The sequence below is a fragment of the Oryzias melastigma genome, linkage group LG2 (assembly GCF_002922805.2).
Source record: "Oryzias melastigma strain HK-1 linkage group LG2, ASM292280v2, whole genome shotgun sequence".
NCBI lineage: Eukaryota > Metazoa > Chordata > Actinopteri > Beloniformes > Adrianichthyidae > Oryzias > Oryzias melastigma.
The window spans coordinates 13,524,172-13,544,921 of NC_050513.1; the positions used below are offsets into that span (position 1 = coordinate 13,524,172).

The 20,750-nt window shown below is 40.8% G+C and overlaps 2 protein-coding genes across 2 annotated transcripts in view; both read right to left on the reverse strand.

Moving 5' to 3' along the window:
- Positions 1-3,570: 3,570 nt before the first annotated feature.
- LOC112139907 (NLR family CARD domain-containing protein 3-like) overlaps positions 3,571-20,750 on the reverse strand; it is a 385,294-nt gene continuing 368,114 nt past the window's right edge. The window contains exons 2-6 of the mRNA XM_036214651.1: positions 8,523-10,317; positions 8,178-8,351; positions 7,306-7,479; positions 5,873-5,919; positions 3,571-4,131 (exon numbers count right to left, since the gene is read on the reverse strand). Of these exons, the coding sequence (XP_036070544.1) occupies positions 3,587-4,131; positions 5,873-5,919; positions 7,306-7,479; positions 8,178-8,351; positions 8,523-10,317 (2,735 nt within the window). The 3' untranslated portion in view covers positions 3,571-3,586. The remainder of the gene's footprint in view (positions 4,132-5,872; positions 5,920-7,305; positions 7,480-8,177; positions 8,352-8,522; positions 10,318-20,750) is intronic.
- LOC112139898 (NLR family CARD domain-containing protein 3-like) overlaps positions 17,760-20,750 on the reverse strand; it is an 8,838-nt gene continuing 5,847 nt past the window's right edge. Inside the window, exons 4-5 of the mRNA XM_024262747.2 lie at positions 19,435-19,481; positions 17,760-19,321 (exon numbers count right to left, since the gene is read on the reverse strand). Coding sequence (XP_024118515.2) covers positions 18,777-19,321; positions 19,435-19,481 — 592 coding nt within the window. The 3' untranslated portion in view covers positions 17,760-18,776. The remainder of the gene's footprint in view (positions 19,322-19,434; positions 19,482-20,750) is intronic.

Sequence of the window (20,750 nt, forward strand, 5' to 3'; positions counted from 1 at the left end):
GGGGGATTATCCAAACAAGTTTCAAAAGCTGATTTCTTCCAGAATCTCAGAACTAAAGTTGGACTCTGCTCTTTACATGTGTGTGTGCATGAAGGTCTGTCATTCCAGCCACAAATCATCTCTGCTGAGAGAATCTAAGAGCTTCAACTGATCAGATGATCCTTCAGTTTCAGAGGTTCTTTCATTTCTCTTTGAGGACAAAGGTTGAACACACGCCCCCTCTCTCAAAGACTATGGTTGTTTTACAGCCCAGTGCACCTCCAAGCATTGGGGAGTGGAACAGCTCTCCTGTAGCTTTGTTGTTTCTTTTTGCACTTCTTCTGCAGCTTAGCAACATTACAAGACGCGGGACACTGGGGACAGTGTCAGGACTGATTGGCTTCCTTGGAATGACTCCTCACAGGGGGCGTATCACCTCATGCTTTTCTAGGATGAGATTTCGGAAATTGGGATGTAGTCATGGCAAAGTAGGAAAAGAAGATATTCAAATCCTCTACCAGTCAATTGTCACCATCAGCAGCTTTAGGGTTAGTCATGTAGTTAGAGAGGTGCTGAACTCCCTGCCACTTCTGTTTGCTGTCATTGCTGTCAAGGTTGGGTTCAATTATCTTCCTTTAGACTTCTTTGACTTGTCTAATACCTCTCTTCAGCTTGGTTCTGGCTATACTGAGAAGGTCTTTATTTCTGGACTTGTCGGTAGTGTTCCTCTTCCTTGAAATCTGTCTGACTTCCAGAGTCACCCAGGGCATCTGGTTGGAGCAGAACCAGATGTTATTGTCTCCCATAACAGTGTCTATACAGGTCTTTATGTAGCACAGCACGTTGTCTGGTAACAACTCAAGGTCTTGGTGTTCAAATACCTCTCGATCAGTTCTCTCAAAGCAGTCCTAGAGCAGCTTGGAGGCATCATCCGGCCAGGTGGCGACAGTCTCGATAATGGTAGAAACAGTTTTCCTGAGTGGGGTGTTTGTGTTAATTCCAAGCAAGTCAGATGGTCACCATCTGGCCACTCAGATGGTCTGAGTGGCCCTGGTGCACATGACTGTTGAACATTGACTCTATAAAGCAGGGGTGCTCAAATCCAGGCTTTGAGATTTCCTTATTTTTTTCCAGAAACCCTCTCTTATTTGGCGCTGATCACCAGGATCAGGTATATTTGGCCAATAAGGAGCTTCAATGGCAATGGTTGGTTGGAAAACATGTAGGACACCAGCCCTGGAGGACTGGATTTGGGCACTCCAGCCCTAAAGTCACTTTTCTTGCAGTGACGTGTAGTGAAGATTGTAGATGCAAAGACTCCTTCAAAGTCAGATTTGCAAGGGAGACAAAGAAAAAGCACCAGAGAAGATTCATGTTCTCTCTCTCACACACAGTCACAGTAAAGCCATTACTTGTAAATTATGTCTATATGGCTCTCTTTCTGGACAAAAATCTGTGACTCTGTGATAAAAGTCCTCCTCATCTTCTTTAAAGTCTATGTCTCAATGAAGATGTTTGTCCGCCAGTTCTCATTTATTATGTATTACTTTACCTTTGATTGAAGTCAAACTTTGAAACATGTTTTAAATATTTCATTCATCATTTTGTAGTCATTCAGAGCAATACACAAAATAACAAACATCAATAAACTTTATTAACAACAACAGAAGAACATGTGATTTTATGAGCGCCCTCTTTGTTGAGACAGAGTTACTACCAGCCTCATCTTCTGTCGTGTACCTGCAATTTTCTTTCAAGATCCAAATATTAAAGAAACAACAAATGCTAAATAAGTTACAAATTAAATGGATAGTAAGGACATAATAAACATGTCTACAATGAATAGAGACATTTTTTACAAAGCAGAACATTATTAGTTTACACTGAGTAAAACCAAACCAGTTTGGTGCTGCCTCACCTGTATTAGAAAAGGCAAATTTTAAGGAGATAAACGTGATTATGATAAATTATTTTTTTCTTGACACAGTTGTTTGTTTTACTTTCTGGTCTCAATTCATCCATCTGGTTTGTGATTAATCTAGGGTTTGTGAGGAAGAAGATGGTAGGGGTGGTTTGAAAAGCGGGCTCAGGAGAAGCTGTCAATTTAACATTCATACATGCTTTGACCGAGGCATTTGATTGGTCAGTTAATACCTTGTGATAGGGAAAAAATATATTTTAAAAAATGGATTAGAAAGAGGGCTGCACGGTGGCGCAGTGGTTAGCGCTCTCGCCTCACAGCGAGAAGGCCCCGGTTCGAATTCCGGCTGGGACCTTTCTGTGTGGAGCTTGCATGTTCTCCCCGTGCATGCGTGGGTTTTCACCGGGGACTCCGGCTTCCTCCCACCGTCCAAAAACATGCTTCATAGGTTAATTGGTGACTCTAAATTGCCCCTAGGTGTGATTGCGAGAGTGTCTGGGTGTGTGATTGAGGCCCTGCGACAGACTGGCGACCTGTCCAGGGTGTACCCCGCCTTCGCCCTTCAGTAGCCGGGATAGGCTCCGGCACCCCCGCGACCCCGAAAGGGAAGAAGCGGCCAAGAAGATGGATGGATGGATGGATTAGAAAGAATTTGCTAAGAAGGAAGCATCAGAGAATGATTATTCCGGCAAATAAAATGACTGAGAAATAACTATCTGTTTCTCAATGGAAGTCTATGGGACTTTGGACTTTGAACCAGCAAGTACTTCCTAATTGGAACAAGATAGGAGGGATATAGACGTCCAGTAAATATATAGTCAATTATTCAAAACCACATCAATGCAATCATTACAATTATGGAAGCTGAACTGGGACAGCAGTTTGAGGAACCTTAATGAGAAAAAGTCCAATGAAAGTCCCTTCCTTCCCCCTGTGTCCTTTTTTTCAGCACATACTTTTTCTGCAACGTCATATTCATCTGATTGTAAAATTGAACATTGTTTTGAATACAGCTGAAAAAGTCACTTTGACTAGTGTTACATCCTGCTGCTGTCTGGCCTCTCATCCATCCAGTTCCCTTTGGCTCACCTGGCAGGTGTGGCCAATCTGCCTTGATTGGCAGATGGTGTCTATTTAAGCCAGAGGCGGCCACACCAAGCCAGGCAGGGAGCAGAGCAGCAGGCTGGGTGGTGGTTTGTGTGGTGTTGGTTTGGGTTTGTTTTGTCCTCAGCAATCTTAGATTGCTGGGTTTTGCTATGTTAGTTTGGGGTTGGGCCTTGGTAGTTCTGATTTGCGGGCTTTGTTTAATTTGTGTTCTTCAGGTAGTTTTGTTAGGCAGCCCTTAGCAGGGAGCTGCTGACTCCGACGGTCGTCATGGCTGGGTCAGCAGTCTCCCTGGTTTCTTTTTCTTTTGGCCAAGGTTCCAACTCCATTTTGGTTTGTTCTTTTAACCTTAACCACTAATTTCTTTGCTTCATTTCAGGACACAGGTTTTCCGTTTGTTTAAATAAACTGTGTTCCTTTTAGTTTGGTGTCCAGTTTTAATGTTATTGTCCCCATTAACAGTCATTCCCCTAGACTCTGGGCCAGTTTGCCCATTGGGGACGTAACACTAGATTAAAAAACTCCTGTATTAATCCCAGAATTAAATGTCCAAGAGAAAGGATCTTAGACAGAACCACAACCTTAACTCTGATCACACAGAACTACAGAGGATGCAGGCCAGGCTCTAAATCCAAATCCAGGGTAAAGAGGTTCAGTGACTGTAGTGTTGAAGGTGTAGAGGTGGATCAGTGAGTCAGAGGACACTTTGAAGAAGGACAGAGTTCCAGCAGGACAGTCCACATACACTGCTACTCTAAAAGAGGAAGAGGAGGAGGAAGAAGAGATGTATGTTTCTCTGTTATTGTGGCAGACAGTGTAACCACGATCACGAGAACAGCACAGACTCCAGGACTGATTGTTCCATCCAAACATACAGTCATGACTGTTTCCTTTTCTTCTGATTCCTCTGTAACTCACTGATACATAAACATGATCTTTCCATTCAACCTCCCAGTAACAGCGACCAGTCAGACCATCTCTGCACAGCAGCTGATACCAGTGATCAAATCTGTCAGGATGATCAGGATATGATTGAAGCTCCTTCTCAAAGGTCACCTTCCTGTTGTTGTCAGACAGTTTGAGGTTTCTGTTCACTGTGTTTGTGTCGATTGTGAGGCGACAGGAATCTGATGGAGAAACAAACACAATCCAGGTGCAGTTATTGATCCATCATCTGTTCATTGATGAACACTTTGATCAGCACTCATGAAATGGAAAGTTTGAAAATATTTGACTGTGAGCTGCTTTGTTACTATGTATCAGTGGCGGGCCGTCAGGGCCTGCAAGGCCTTCTCTGCTGGCCTAAAAATATCTGAATCACAGACTGATATTAATTATTATTTATTTCCGTGAATACGTATTCTATAATTCCAAATGCTCTGTCTTCGTCCTTTCATTGCTGTCTCCCTGGTTGCGCTGCTTCCAGACGTGTATTTTCCTATTTAAGCGTTAAACAATCCCATTGCAGCACCATTTGTTGCTAGGGTCAAAGAAATCTGCCTGAAGGCCTTCACAATCAGTTCTGCGGGCCCTGTAGCATAAAATAATTGTCGACCAAACTGTTGCTTCAACCAATCAGATTTGGAGTAGGCGACACCAAGGCCAGCTAGCAGGCCTTGGTGTCGGTAGCTACGGAAACATCATCATTTTCACGCGCTTTGATTGGATAGTCGGAGAGTGTACAAGGCAGAGTTAGCAAACTGCATCTGTAGCGACTCAGTGAGCTGCACAAGCACATATATCGAGTGGATTTAAGAGCTTTACTGCCAAAGCCGTTTTCCAGACAGACTTTTCAAGAAAAGCTAGACATTGTTAAGCAAAGTCGGGCAACTCTGAAGCTAGCAAGCCTGTCACAACCGGGAGAAGGATTTGAACGCCACTTTCAGTCCTGACTACGAGCGGTACCTTCATTTCGGGGGCGCGGTGAAAGCGCTGGATCCACAAACAGAGGAAAGTCATCACGGAGAGTGACACAGATTTACACTTCCACCTGTCCACTAATGACGTGTTTGGTGGACAAAACAACCTGATCAGTGCGATCGGAGGAGATCAGAAGGGAAGTTATTAAAGCCCCGTTTGTGTCTGTTATGGTGGATGAGACGACAGACGCGAGTAACGCAGCGCAGCTCGCTCTGGTTCTGCGTTATGTGACGGACACAGATGTTGAGGAGCGGCGTGTCGGGTTTGAAGATGTTACCAGTGGAAAGCGAGCCGATCACATTGCTGGTCTCATCGTCCGATTTTTGGGTAAAGTTATAGCACAGTTTTGTCTGGCACGGGTAAAGGAGTTCCGTGACTCCGTTGAGCGGGAGTGAAGCTGATACGAGGAAATCTACGAGGCCCCTGAACGCACCGCGGGCGCTCCGAGCGCACGAAGAGGTGCAGCGCAAAATCTTCGCGCGCACTACCGACAATATTACTTTCCAGACACAGACCAGATTTCAAGATCACAAAAACTGATGTTTGTCTCCCTCCTGGACCACAAGAGGCTTCAGGAATACCAGAACATTTCCCGCATGCAGCCTTTTCCTGCTTATCACAGCCACGGAACACTTTCTATCTGTGAAACACACGGATTCTGCACGACAGAGTGATTGAAATCTTCTTGAGGATAGAAAGGATGGATTTTGTGTTTAAATAATCTGGATTTTTGGTGAGTAAAATTTTGCTATCTCCCTACATAATATTAAAATTTTATCAGGTTATTTTTTATGCTTTTGGTGTGTGTGTGGCAGCTGTACCTGCAGTAGAAGTTTTATAGCCATAAAATAGTTAATGAGGGTTGGATTGATTCAGATGGAGCACTACTGAAGGCCTAGGTGTGAAATGCACGGCCACTGCTATGTATTAAATGAAAATTACACTCACACTTCTTCAGACCTGGAGTCAACCACTGGACTCCAGCAGGCTCCACCCTGAAAGGAGGAGAAGGTTCAGAGAAAAATCTGACTTTAACAATAGAAGTGTTTGGAAATATGCTCCCTTATCCAATCTGCCTCAATTAGTGCTTTAACCATTAAAAAAGATTTGACAGCACTGTTGACGCTCTTTATGTTACCGTAACTCCTCAACGCGTTTGATGCTATTAACCTAATTCCAACTGATTCAGAATAGGGGAAAAGCTCTTTTATGCTGATATGCAACCCTTCTTGTTTACAATGAAGTGTTTACTAGTGTGGCCACATGGGGATCAATTTTAAAAATGGGACTTCAATAAATTGGGGACAGATGTTTGAGGAACAAGGGGGATTTGATTTGGCCTGTGGCAGTTTTTTGTGGTTGCTGTGCTTTGTTTTTGTGGAATAGATGATTGAAATCAAATTTCTTCATTTTTCCCTCCCTGATCTTGTAGCCATGGCATGCTCACCTGTGAACTAGTCGCTGATCACATATTGGTACAAAAGCTCTTATCTGCTTCTGAATACGCTTCCAAAGCAGAAGTATATAAACTCACTGTAGTTGAGTCACTATGGTATATTGAAGAGTTTCATTTTGTATCATTGGCGACACATCCAGTGTTAAAAGGATATGAAACAGTATTTGGTATTTCCTGATTTGTGTCAAATTCCAGAACGGAGGATAAACATGGTTTCATGGTATTTTTTAATTTTTCTACTGTAATTACGCTAACTTAATAACTTTTTTATATTTTTCAAAGCCTTATGTGAAACTTTGCTACCACGTTGAGGAAGCTCTGCATAAACCTTAAAAAATAAAGCATGAATATTATTAATAATAATGAATTAGGTTTTCTGCACTTCTGATGCTCAGTGTTTACAATGTTTATCCATTATTCATTTACTCCTCAGTCGTACTTGGTGATGGTAAGTTACTGATGAAGTCACAGTTGCCCTGGAACAGACTGACAGAAGTGTGGCTGCCAGTATGCACCTACAGCCCCTCTGACATCACGGCTTGAGAAATGTTTGTTTTTGAATAGCTAGTATTCAGCTAATTCTTGCCATGCTGTTTTATGTTTTCTGTTTTGGGGTGGCCATGGTGCAGCAGTAGAACGGTCGACACCTTACAGGAATATTGCGGTTTTGATTCACGTCTTGCACCTCCAAAGTGTCTTTGGGTGAGACACTAAACTACACCCTGCCTCTAGTGGAAGGTTGGTGCCAGTATTCGACAGCGGAACTGCCATCAGTGCAGGAATGGGTGAATGGAACTATGATCGTAAAGTGCTTTAGGGCTTTGAGGAATGTAGAAAAGCGCTATGCAAGTATAAGCAATTAATCATTTAATGATTTCTAATGCGAGTTAAACATGGAAATGAATTGGGAGATGTGATACAATACCTGAGAGTTTCCAGTCTCCAGTCTGGATCCTCTTGCTGTGCTGACAGTAGCTTCATTCCAGCCTCTCCTGGATGATTGTAGCTCAGGTCCAGCACCCTCAGATGGGAAGGGTTGGACTTCACAGCTGAAGCCAGAGAAGCACAGCCTTCTTCTGTGATCAGACAACCTGACAAGCTGCAGACATACAACACAATTGTTTGTAAGTTGCTTTAGGAGATTACACTGAAACAGACCAGACTGGCAGAAAAAAAAAATGTTTGGGCCAATATTTGTGGTCAAAATAGTCATAAAACAAAATGCATAAGAAAACTGGCTGGTTCCTTTATTTTTTTATTTATTACAGTATATAATGAGAAATCCTGTACTTTCTCAAGAAATGGAATACAACATTTTGGACATTTTTCATTGTATTATTTTGTGTTTACTATTCATTAGGAATTACGTTTTGGACTGTAGTATATTTGTGCTACAATTCAGCAAGGTGCTAATGTCACTGACTCGCTTTAGTTGAATAATGCATGTTGGTTTAAGTGTAAATAGACCCTGTGTCTTGGTAAGACCAGGTTTGCTCAGGTGACTGTTACAAATTAACTCTGGTACTTTTTACATTTTCTGTCAAAGTTGACTGTTCCAGAAACCAAATTAGGTCAAAGTTGAAACCTGTCAGTGCTAATGTACATTCAAATTACACAATAAATTACATTTGGCCCAACTGGCTAATCTTTGATGAACTCAGGTGTTTTTGTTTTGGCATGAAAAACATCCAACAAAAACCTGGAATTATCACTGTAATCATCGGACTAAGCCATGTTTCCAAATATTCTTAAAACATAAAGTAAAGTACTTGGAAAAAGATTTTAATCAAACCTGACCTGAGAATCTCCAGTCCACAGTGTGGACTCTCCAATCCAGCAGACAGAAGCTTCACTCCCGAGTTCTGCAGGTTGTTATTACTCAAGTCTAGAACTCTGAGACTGGAGGACTGAGAGCTGAGAACTGAAGACAGAGATGCACAACTTCTCTCTGACAGATTACAGTACCCCAGTCTAAAAGAGACGAATGAAGTTAATTGTTTCAAATAATCACAATCAATTGTATATTTTACTTTTGAATAGGTGCTACTAAGACACTGTATTTTGGGGGGAAATTTAAATGGCTTTGATTTTAGCACATAAACTAAATGTTTTAACAGTGACTTCTTCAATGAGAGTTCTTACAGAGCTTTGTTGGAGGCTTTGATCACTGGCAGCAGCCTCAGAAGAGCCTCCTCTGAAGCAGAGTATTTCTTCAGGTCAAACACTTCCAGATCTTCTCCTGATGACACTAAGATGAAGACCAGAGCTGACCACTGAGCAGGAGACAGTTCATCTGTGGAGAGACGTCCTGAACTCAGGAACTGTTGGATCTCCTCCACTAGAGAACCATCATTCAGTTCATTCAGACAGTGGAACAGGTTGATGCTTTTCTCTGTTGACAGATTCTCACTGATCTTCTCCTTGATGTACTGGACTGTTTCCTGATTGGTCTGTGAGCTACTTCCTGTCTGTGTCAGCAGATCTTGTAGGAGATTCTGATTGGTCTGCAGTGAAAGACCCAGGAAGAACCGGAGGAACAGGTCCAGGTGTCCGTTTGGACTCTGCAAGGCCTTGTTCACAGCACTCTGGTAGAACTGGACTGAGTTACTTTGCTTCAGATTACAGATCTTGGATTTTTTCTGCTCTTCCTCTATGAGGTTGACTCCAGAGTTGATGAAGGTCAGATGGACATGAAGAGCAGCCAGAAACTCCTGAACACTCAGATGGATGAAGCAGAACACCTTGTCCTGGTACAGTCCTCTCTCCTCTCTAAAGATCTGTGTGAACACTCCTGAGTTCACTGAGGCTGCTCTGATATCGATGCCACACTCTGTAAGGTCGGATTCATAGAAGATCAGGTTTCCTTTCTGCAGCTGCTCAAAAGCCAGTTTTCCCAGAGACTCCATCATCTTCCTGCTCTCTGGACTCCAGTGAGGATCTGTCTCAGCTCCTCCATCATACTTGACCTTCTTGACTTTGGCCTGAACCACCAGGAAGTGGATGTACATCTCAGTCAGGCTCTTGGGCAGCTCTCCTCCCTCTCTGCTCTTCAGCAGATCCTCCAGAACTGTAGCAGTGATCCAGCAGAAGACTGGGATGTGGCACATGATGTGGAGGCTTCGGGATCTCTTGATGTGGGAGATGATCCTTCTGGCCTGCTCTTCATCTCGAAATCTCTTCCTGAAATAATCCTCCTTCTGTGGATCATTGAACCCTCTGACCTCAGTCACCAGGTCAACACACTCAGCAGGGATCTGATTGGCTGCCGCAGGTCGTGTGGTTATCCAGAGGCGAGCAGAGGGAAGCAGGTTCCCCCTGATGAGGTTTGTCAGCAGATCACCCACTGAGGTGGACTTTCTAGGGTCAGTTAGAATCTGAGTCTTGTTGAAGTCCAGAGGAAGTCGACACTCATCCAGACCATCAAAGATGAAGATGATCTGGAAGTCTTCAAAGCTGCAGATTCCTGCTTCTTTGGTTTCAGGGAAGAAGTGATGAACAAGTTCCACCAAGCTGAACTTCTCCTCTTTCAGCACATTCAGCTCTCTGAAAGTGAATGGAAATATGAAGTAGATGTTCTGGTTGGCTTTGCCTTCAGCCCAGTCCAGAGTGAACTTCTGTGTTAAGACTGTTTTCCCGATGCCAGCCACTCCCTTTGTCATCACGGTTCTGATTGGTTCTTGTCTTCCAGCTGGGGGTCGAAAGAGCTCTTCTTGTCTGATGCTGGTTTCTGCTCTGTCTGCTTTCCTGGATGCTGCTTCAATCTGTCTGACCTCATGTTCTTCATTCAGCTCTCCAGTTCCTCCCTCTGTGATGTAGAGCTCTGTGTAGATCTCATTCAGAAGGGTTGGTTTTCCTGCTTTAGCGATTCCCTCAAACACACACTGGAACTTCTTCAACCTTGATTGGACTTTATGTCGACAAAATGCAGCAGGAGATCCTGAATGAAGACAACAAACAGAGTAAATAAATTCCCTGCTGCAGCCCTGAATGATGACTATTTGAATCTATGTTGTTCTATGTGTTGAGACATCCGTAAATCTTCATTTATCCAGCAGGTGAAACCTTCAGAGAAATCCTCTTACTTTTCTGCAGTTGATCAGCCAGCTCCTCCTGCTTCATTCTCCTCAGGAAGTTCTCTGTGATCTTCATCAGTGACTCTCTGCTGCTCCTCTGTTCTTCATCTTCATCCTCCAGTTCCTCCTCCTCCTCCCTCTGACTCAGAATCTTCTGGATCTTCTTCAGCTCCTTCTTCACAAAAGTAACAATGTTGTCCTCCAGCAGCTGCAACAGAATTCTAGATGAATGAGCCAATCAGAGTGAAGTCATGGAGCCAAACATCAGCTCTATGTTGGACACACTGACAATCCACTGGTCTACAAAGTGCAGCATGGAGATGACTGTGAACAGAATGATGGAAAAGTAGTTGTTGTTCATGTACAGACCAGAAATATGGAGTCCAGCTGTGTTTGATGCTGCTGGACAGACGGACCACTGGGAGTCTCTGAGCTCTGCTGGTCCACTCTGTGGAGAATCATCAACAATCAGATGTGTGCTGGTAAGTTTCATACCAAACTAACTGGAATCAGGTCACCAAGTCACAGCTGGCATACTTGTTATAACAAATGAACCTGTTTTGATTAATTCCAACGTACATTAGATTATATGTCCAGTCCATAAAGAAATATATGCAAATAAATAAATGTAGCAATAATGTTTAGCCTGAAGTACAAAAGAGACGTTCTCAATTAGGAACCTCGTGTGTTCAAACTTACATAACTTCCTATTATAACAGTAACATCGGTCTAACACAAAAGTCCATCATATCTGCTACTCAGCTGCTAGACAGGATAATTTCAAAAAAATATTATTCCTGTTCAAAATGAATCAACCAAAAACAACTTATGGGAAAATTAACAGGGCTTAAACCTATTATTCTCAAAAAGTATTCTTGGACTTTTTAATGAAATTTACTATTTTCTGTTCGGTTTTGTCTCACAATTTAACCCAAAAAAGGATCATATTAAACTTATTTTATATTTGTTTTTTCTTATTTTAGAACAGCAACTCAGTGGATTATACCAAGTCACACTGTTGATTTCTAAAGAAAGCAAATCGGCATGTGTTCAAGTCTTTTAATTTCAAAGTACAAATGCTCCACCTGTTAAACTAACCAGTCTGTCTTGTGCAAACATCAACTTTTACAGCAACAAGTTAAAGGGTGGGAGCTCTGGTTCATATCAGGTCCTTGAAGACATTTAATCAAGACCTGAATTTGAAACTTTTCCCTCCCTTTGTAAGTCCCCCTGGACATGTTTGTTTCTGCAGCAAAGGGCCATGGAGCACTGTATATTCAGTAGGGATTTGGAGTTCACAGGCTGTGCTTGTTTTATTTTGAAAATCTACCAAAAAAAAAACAACCTTACAATATCCGAGTTCTCAGAGAAAAATGTTTCTTTCAACATTTTAGCTTTTGCTTTTTATCAGAAAAGGCAATAAACTGGCATGATAGAAGTATAAATATTTCTGAACATTTTCTAAGCCATATGGATTTATTTTTCTCTCCTTATGACCCATAAGGACTTTGTATTTTTAATCTTTAACAATGTAGATTTATAGTGATGTAATACAGCTACATTTCATGTGTCTATTTTTTTTTTTTTTTTTACAGGGGAAGATGTCTGTTTCTAGAAAAAACCGAGATAACAGTAAATATTCTTCAAGCATCAGAAGCATGTGTTCATCTGAACCTTATCCAGCACAAAGTCATTCTGTTTGACTTTAGAACAAACAGGTGAAGTTGCAGGAAGTGGAAATATCACACTATTATGAAACCAAAGTCAGACATTTTCAACAGTACCTACTAAATAAAGAAGACACTGGAACTATTACCTTGTTTTGTATAAAAATGCTGACAAACGAATCTCCCTTTAGATTTATAACAAGGTATTCTAAATGTATAATGATTTTTTTAAAGATTTGCTTGTGCTGCATGTTTTTTTATGTTTTGATGTTAAGCAAACACTTTCATCCAGATTGGCTTACAGTTGAGCTACATAACAAAGAAAAACAAACTCAGAGTCAGAGTCTTAAAGTTAAACGCAGTGAAAATGTTTCTCTATTCTTTCACTGCAACTGTTGTGTTTTTGGAAAAGCTACAACACTCACTGTGGCTCACATGAAGATACAAATGTCTGATAGAAAGAGCTAAATTCACATCAAACACATTTTGGTATGAAAATATTTCACTTATTTGTCTCTGTTTCAACATTTACATACATCTCACCTCTCTGCACCAGAAGATACTGATGATTTAAAGTTCATAGGATGATTCTTTGACTGGTCACTTGTGAAGGACAAACAGCTGGGTTCCGATCTAGTTCTGAGTTGATGGATCCTGATAGAAAAAAAAAAATGTTTTATTAGAAGTGAGTTTCTTTCTTGATGGTGTTTGATGAATTCTTTTAGATTTGGTTCATCTCAGATCATAAATGCATCATTTGGATTTGGAAATGGTTTATTGCAAGCAAGCAAAGCAATAGTAATATATAAGCAAGACAACCAACAGAGGTTTATATCCATACAAAGACATTTCAAAGAAAGAATCATTAGCCATAAAATTGATTGGAAAATACTCATCCGTTCACAAAGTAAGTAGTTCAATTATTTCTTTGCTCACAGAGGGCTGCAGAGGGGCGCAGTGGTTAGCTCCCTTGCCTCAAAGCAAGGAGACCCTGGTTCAAGCCCCAGCTGGGAGACCTAAATATAATCATCGATGGGGATCTTTCTGTGTGGAGTTTGCATGTTCTCTCCATGCAGGCGTAGGTTTTCTTCAAGGACTCCAGCTTCCTCCCACCATCCAGAAACATGCTTCTTAGGTTAACTGGTTATTCTAAATTGCCCCTGAATATGGGTGAGTGATTGAGGACCTGCAACAGACTGCAACCTGACTAGGGTGTATTCTGCCTTTGCCTACAGATGGCAGGATTAGGCTCCAGCAACCCCATGACCCCAAAGGGAAGAAGCAGTTTAGGAAATGGATGGACTCCACTTATAAAAAAAACCACATTTGTTCTTTTGAGAATAAAGAACAGGACACAACAAAACTGTGATTGCACAAGAAGTTCAATATATTGCTTGAAAGCGAACGGGAGGAAGCAAATTTATATAATCCTACCCCTGAATGCTGTAGTTTTCAGAACAGCAATAATTCCACTCAAACATTCATTCTGAGCTCACAGATGAATCAGAGATCCAGTGAACTGGATTAAGACTGTTTCTAATGTTTGGATCCTTCATCTCTATTTAGAGAAGAAGTTCACCTTTAGAAGCTGATTAAAGCTGAAGACAAAAAGAAACTGTAGAACTTGACCTGAAAAACACTTACTGTTCCTCTCCTGAACCAACATTTGTAAAGTTAAGACCAAAATCCTTTGACCTGTCACTCCTTAAGGACACACAGCTGGGTTCATATCCAGGTCCAGGTTGGTTCCTGTGAAGAATGAAGGTTGTTGATGTGAGTGCTGAGCTCTGACATGGAGAAGAGTCATGGACAGTTAGAGGTGTTCATCTCACCTCTGAGCTTTGCTCTGGCTCTCATTTTTTCCAACTCTTCCTTTTTTAGAGGGAGGGGCTCCCTCCTGTGTGTCCTCACACTGATCCATGCTGCTGGATCCACTGGATCAGCTCACACACACCTTCTACCTTCACCTGCAGCGGAAACACTCATCATCAGCTCTGATCCTCCTTCACTAACAGATCAGCTGCTCCTCCACTGATGGGCTCTTCTCTTGTGTTTCCTCTCAGGTTCAGGTGAATGCAGTCAGACAGCAGTGGGAGGCAGAGGAAGCTGCTGAACATCAGCTGCTGCACTTCTGCTCTCACTCCACCAGATGGAGACATGGAGCTGCAGCAGCAAACACTCCATGGTGGAGAAACATTTCATTCATTTAGTCACTTTAACAAAGAAGCAACAAAGTTCCTGTTTCTATAATTCAGGAAAAAGGAAACAGACAGAAATCAAACAAGCTCTCAAAGCTCCAGCAGAGACTTTCTGATTAACTTGGATTCACACAGATTTGAGAACCGAGGGGTTTATAGTTTTTATATTTTGCAGACATTAGTTAATCCTGTTGTCAACTAAAGCTCAATGAAGATCAATAGATGTGTAGCCATTATTATAAAGAGAGATAAATATTTATGCAGCATTTACATTAGTCACATAAACCTCTCAGTTGGTGGCTAAGGTCCTGCTGACTCTTCCGACGGGGCAAATTTCAAGGTTGCTCGATGATAGTCCAGTGACAGGTGGATGGCAGGAAGGCAATAGAGCGATAATTGATTGACAGGAGGGTTTCCAAAATCTTCTGATGATCAACCAATTTCAGATTGCCATCCCCCTGTACCATCCAATTTTTAGAAATCGTACGGTAGGAGCGTGGGCACTCAGTGACGGCTGTTGACATGGGCCAGGGGGTCAGACATAAATCTGGTGATTCCAGCCAACATGGGCCCAAATGGGGAAACGGCATTGATGCTGCACAAAACTCATCATGGTTTTGACAGCACCACAGTGACTCTGAGACCTGTGCACTTGAATTGCGGTTAAAACTGAGAAGAATAAAAAGCAAACTGAGTTTGTTTGCTGTTTTGGAAGGGAAGTGTTCTACAAATGTGTAAATTGACTAGATTAAAATATGTGCTCTAAATCTGAGTTGCGAATGACCAGTTTGGCTGAATAGATCACTGTTTATTTGCCCCTGAGCACCCAGAATACAGGTACTTGCGACCAGTGACTCTTGATATGTGACTACTACTGTCTAAATTTATGACCACATCAACAATTTTCAAAAAATAAAAGGCGGTGGCATTATGTCTTGAAGATTCTACTGATGCCTCCCAACGCATGGTAGCAGTTGTATTTATGAAAGCAACATTTACCTTAAAGGAAGCAGCAGTCTACTAATCTGTACCATTTTAACCAGTCAGCAGTTTCATTTCTGTAAACAACAGTTTAGTTTAATTAAATAGTTTAGTAAAAAATCTTCAATAAAAAAATCAGTTGTTTCCATTTTCTTCATAAATCAGTGAAACGGTAACTAATTGATAAGTGAGAATTGATCTTCATTTGTTGATCAGTAATAAAATCAAATCTTTAAACAGCAAAGTGAACGAAGAAAGAAGATCTTCTCCAAACATTCAGAAACAAACAGTCAAGTTAATGAAGACAAAGTTCAATAAAACAAAGTTCAGTTTCTTCAAAGATCTGAAGAAGTCTCTACTCACCGTGTGAGCGTAGCTGGAGCTCAGATCAGTGATTCAGTTTCTTTCTCGTCTGCTTTGCTTTAAGAACAGTTTACTTCCTCATATTGTATTAATTCTGCTGAGTGTGGTTTGTTGACACATTGTTTAGATTTGTGTCTTCAAATCAGCTTTTCACAGATAATAAAAAAAATGTCTTCCGATCTCTTCAGATTGTTTCTTTTAGTCAAGTTTCTGCCTTGTACCAATCAGCTTCCATCTTCGTTCTGAATGTTTCTGTAGGATTTGATCACATGACCTATGACTATCTGTCCTCTATTCTCACACTGAGCTGCTGTCTGCGAGGAACACGAAGAGAAGATGAAGGTTCATGTTGATCTTTCCTCTTTAGTCTCCACATCTCAGCTCCTCGTCTCAATTCTAGATCCAAACAAGTTTCTGGTTTAAACTCTCAAACGCTGATTTCTTCCAGAATCTCAGAACTAAAGTTGGACTCTGCTCTTTACATGTGTGTGTGTTTGCATTAAGATCTGTCATTCCAGCCACAAATCATCTCTACTGAGAGAATCTAAGAGCTTCAACTGATCAGATGATCCTTCAGTTTCAGAGGTTCTTTCATTTCTCTTTGAGGACAAAGGTTGAACCACACATCCCTCTCTCAAAGACTCTGGTTCTTTTTCAGCCCAGTGCACCTCCATGCATTGGGGAGTGGAACAGCTCTCCTGTAGCTTTGTTGTTTCTTTTTGCACTTCTTCTGCAGCTTAGCAACATTACAAGACGCGGGACACTGGGGACAGTGCCAGGATTGGCTGGCTTCCTTGGAATGACTCCTCACAGGGAGCGTATCACCTCATGCTTTTCTAGGATGACATTTCTGAAATTGTGGTGTAGTCACGGAAAAACAGGAAAAGAAGAGATTCAAATGGTCTACCAGTCAATTGTCACCATAAACAGCTTCAGGGTTAGTCCTGTAGTTAGAGAGGTGCTAAACTCCCTGCCACATCTGTTTTCTGTCATAGCTGTCAAGGTTGGGTTCAATTATCTTCCTTTAGACTTCTTTGACTTGTCTAATACCTCTCTTCAGCTTGGTTCTGGCTACACTGAGAAGTCTTTATTTCTGGATTTGTTGGTAGTGTTCCTCTTCCTTGAAAACTGTCTGACTTCCAGAGTCACCCAGGGCTTCTGGTTGGAGCAGAACCAGATGTTATTGTCTCCCATAACCGTGTCTATACAGGTCTTTATGTAGCACAGCACGTTGTCTGGAAACAATTCAAGGTCTTGGTGTTCAAATACCTCTAGATCAGTTCTCTCAAAGCAGTCCTAGAGCAGCTTGGAGGCAACATCCGGCCAGGTGGCGACAGTCTCGATAATGGTAGAAACAGTTTTCCTGAGCGGGGTGTTTGCGTTAATTCCAAGCAAGTCAGATGGTCACCATCTGGCCACTCAGATGGTCTGAGTGGCCCTGGTGTGGTCGTGATCTGGCCCTGATGCACATGTCTGGTGAGCATTGACTTTATAAAGCAGAGTGCTCAAATCCAGGCTTTGACGGCCCTCTTCGAGATTTCCTTATTTTTTTCAAGAAACCCTGCCTTATTTGGCGCTGATTACCAGGATCAGGTATATTTGGCAAATAAGGAGCTTCAATGGCAATGGTTGGTTGGAAAACATGTAGGACACCAGCCCTGGAGGACTGGATTTGGGCACTCCAGCCCTAAAGTCACTTTTCTTGCAGTGACGTGTAGTGAAGATTGTAGATGCAAAGACTCCTTCAAAGTCAGATTTACAAGGGAGACAAACAAGAAGCACCAGAGAAGATTCATGTTCTCTCTCTCACACAGTCACAGTAAAGCCATTACTTGTAAATTATATCTATATGCCTCTCTTTCTGGACAAAAATCTGTGACTGTGATGAAAGTCCTCCTTATCTTCTTAAAAGTCTATGTCTCAATGAAGATCTTTGTCCGCCAGTTCTCATTTATTATGTATTACTTTATCTTTGATTAAAATCCAAATTTGAAACATGTTTTAAATATTTCATTCATCATTTTGTAGTCATTCAGAGCAATACACAAAATAGCAAACATCAATAAACTTTATTAACAACAAAAGAAGAACATGTGATTTTATGAGCGCCCTCTTTGTTGAGACAGAGTTACTACCTGCCTCACCTTCTGTCGTGTACCTGCAACTTTTTTTTAAGATCCAAATATTAAAGAAACGACAAATGCAAAATGAGTTACAAATTAAATGGATAGTAAGGACATAATAATCATGTCTACAATGTATAGAAAAAAAATTACAAAGCAGAACATTATTATCTTACACTGAGTAAAACCAAACCACTTTGGATCAGATTGTGCAATTTGTCATGAGGCAAAGCTTGGTGCTGCCTCACCTGTATTTGAAAATGCAGTAAGCACTGTTCAGCAATTTTTAAGGAGATAAAAGTGATTATGATAAATGATTATTTTCTTGACACAGTTCTTTGTTATACTTTGTGGTCTCAATTCATCCATGTGGTTTGCGATTAATCTAGGGGTTTGTGAGGAAGAAGATGGTAGGGTTGGTTTGAAAAGCTTTGACTGAGGCATTTGATTGGTCAGTTTATAACTTGTGGTAGGGAAAAACTACATTTAGAAAAATGGATTAGAAAGATTGTGCTAAGAAGGAAGCATTCGAGCAAGAATGATTATTCTGGCAAATAAAATGACTGTGAAATAACTGTTTCTCAATGGAAGTCTATGGGATTTTGGCCTTTAAACCAGCAAATACTTCCTAATTGGAACAAGATAGGAGGGATATAGATGTCCAGAGAATATATAGTCAATGATTCAAAACCACATCAATGCAATCATTACAATTATGGAAGCTGAACTGGGATAGCAGTTTGAGGAACCTTAATGAGAAAAGGTCCAATGAAAGTCCCTTCCTTCCCCCTGTGTCCTTTTTTTCAGCACGTACTTTTTCTTTGACATCATATTCATCTAATTGTAAACTTGAACATTGTTATGAATACAGCAGAAAAAGTCCCTTTGATTAGATTAAAAAAAATCCTGTATTAATCACAGAATTAGAGAAGTAGAAATGTGAAAAAGTTAAAATGTAAATAGAGAAAGGTTCTTAGACAGAACCACAACTTTAACTCTGATCACACAGAACTGCAGAGGATGCAGGCCAGGCTCTAAACCCAAATCCAGGGTAAAGAGGTTCAGTGAATGTAGTGTTGAAGGTGTGAAGGTGGATCAGTGAATCAGAGCACACTTTGAAGAAAGACAGAGTTCCAGCAGGACAGTCTACATACACTGCTACTCTGTAAGAGGAAGAGGAGGAGGAAGAAGAGATGTATGTTTCTCTGTTATTGTGGCAGACAGTGTAACCACGATCACGAGAACAGCACAGACTCCAGGACTGATTGTTCCATCCAAACAAACAGTCATTACTGTTTCCTTTTCTACAGATTACTCTGTAACTCACTGATATATAAACTAAATCTTTCCATTCAACCTCCCAGTAACAGCGACCAGCCAGACCATCTCTACACAGCAGCTGATACCACTGATCAAATCTGTCTGGATGATCAGGATATGACTGAAGCTCCTTCTCAAAGGTCACCTTCCTGTTGTTGTCAGACAGTTTGAGGTTTCTGTTCACTGTGTTTGTGTCGATTGTGAGGCGACAGGAATCTGATGGAGAAACAAACACAATCCAGATGCAGTTATTGGTCCATCATCTGTTCATTGATGATGAAAAATATTTGAATGTGGCTGCTTATGTATCAAATGAAAATCCCACTCACACTTCTTCAGACCTGGAGTCAACCACTGGTCTCCAACAGGCTCCGCCCTGAAAAAAGGCAAAAGGTTTAGAGAAAAATCAGACTTTAACGATAGAAGTCTTTGGAATCTGCCTAAATTAGCTTTTTCAACCACTTAAAAAGATTTGGCTGCAGTGTTGACGCTCTTTATACTACTGTAACTCTTCAACGCATATGATGCTATTATCCTAATTCCAACTGATTCAGAAGCTGTTTTATGCTGATATGCCAGCTTTTTTGTTTGCAATAAAGTGTTCATTAGTGTGGCCATTGGGGAACCATTTTATAAATAGGGACTGGAATAAATTGGGGACATGTATGCAAGGATCAGAGGGATTTGATTTGGAATGTGGCAGTTTTTTTGTGGTTTGCTGTGTTTTGTTTTTGTGGAATAGTTGATTGAAATCAAATTTCTTCATTTTTCCCTCCCTGATCTTGTAGCCATGGCATGCACACCTGTAAACCAGTAGCTGATCACATACTGGTACAAAAGCTCTTTTCTGCATCTGAATACGCTTCCAAAGCAGAAGTATATAAACTTACTGCAGTTGAGTCAGTATGGTATATTGAAGAGTTTCATGTTGTATTATTGGCGACACATCCAGTGTTAAAAGGATATGGAACTGTATTTGGTACTTCCTGATTTGTGTCAAATTCCAGAACGGAGGATGAACATGGTTTCATGGTATTTTTTAATTTTTCTACTGTAATTACGCTAACTTAATAAATTTTTTATATTTTTCAAAGCCTTATGTGAAACTTTGCTACCACGTAGGGCTGGGCGATATGGGAATTTTCATATTGCGATATCGTTTTTTTCATTTTGTGCGATAACGATATTAAAAACGATATAAATCAAATAATCAAAGTAATCTTTATTGCAACTTTGCCCCCCCCCCATTAAATCATAGTTAGTTCAAATTAAACTTTCATTATTTTTTGTATTAACTGTAGTATTGAAACTAACTGTGAGGAACATTTAAATATTTCTAATAAATATTGTACATATGCATAATGTACACAATAGTTAAACCATAACGGTGGTATGTTTTCAATAGGCTATACAGAATTTCTGATTTATTTTAATCTGACTGCAGCACATACAAGTTCCTTTCAAATTAAAATTAAGTCTTAAAAACATTGTTCTAAAGCAGCAGATATATTGCAGTTATTTTTATATTATTTTCTAATTTCATCTGAACATAAACTTTAGGTACTGCTGTGCAGCAGAAGATAATAACATGTAAACTTAAAATAAACAGTTCTGATAATAGATTTAATCATCATTTCACTCAGTC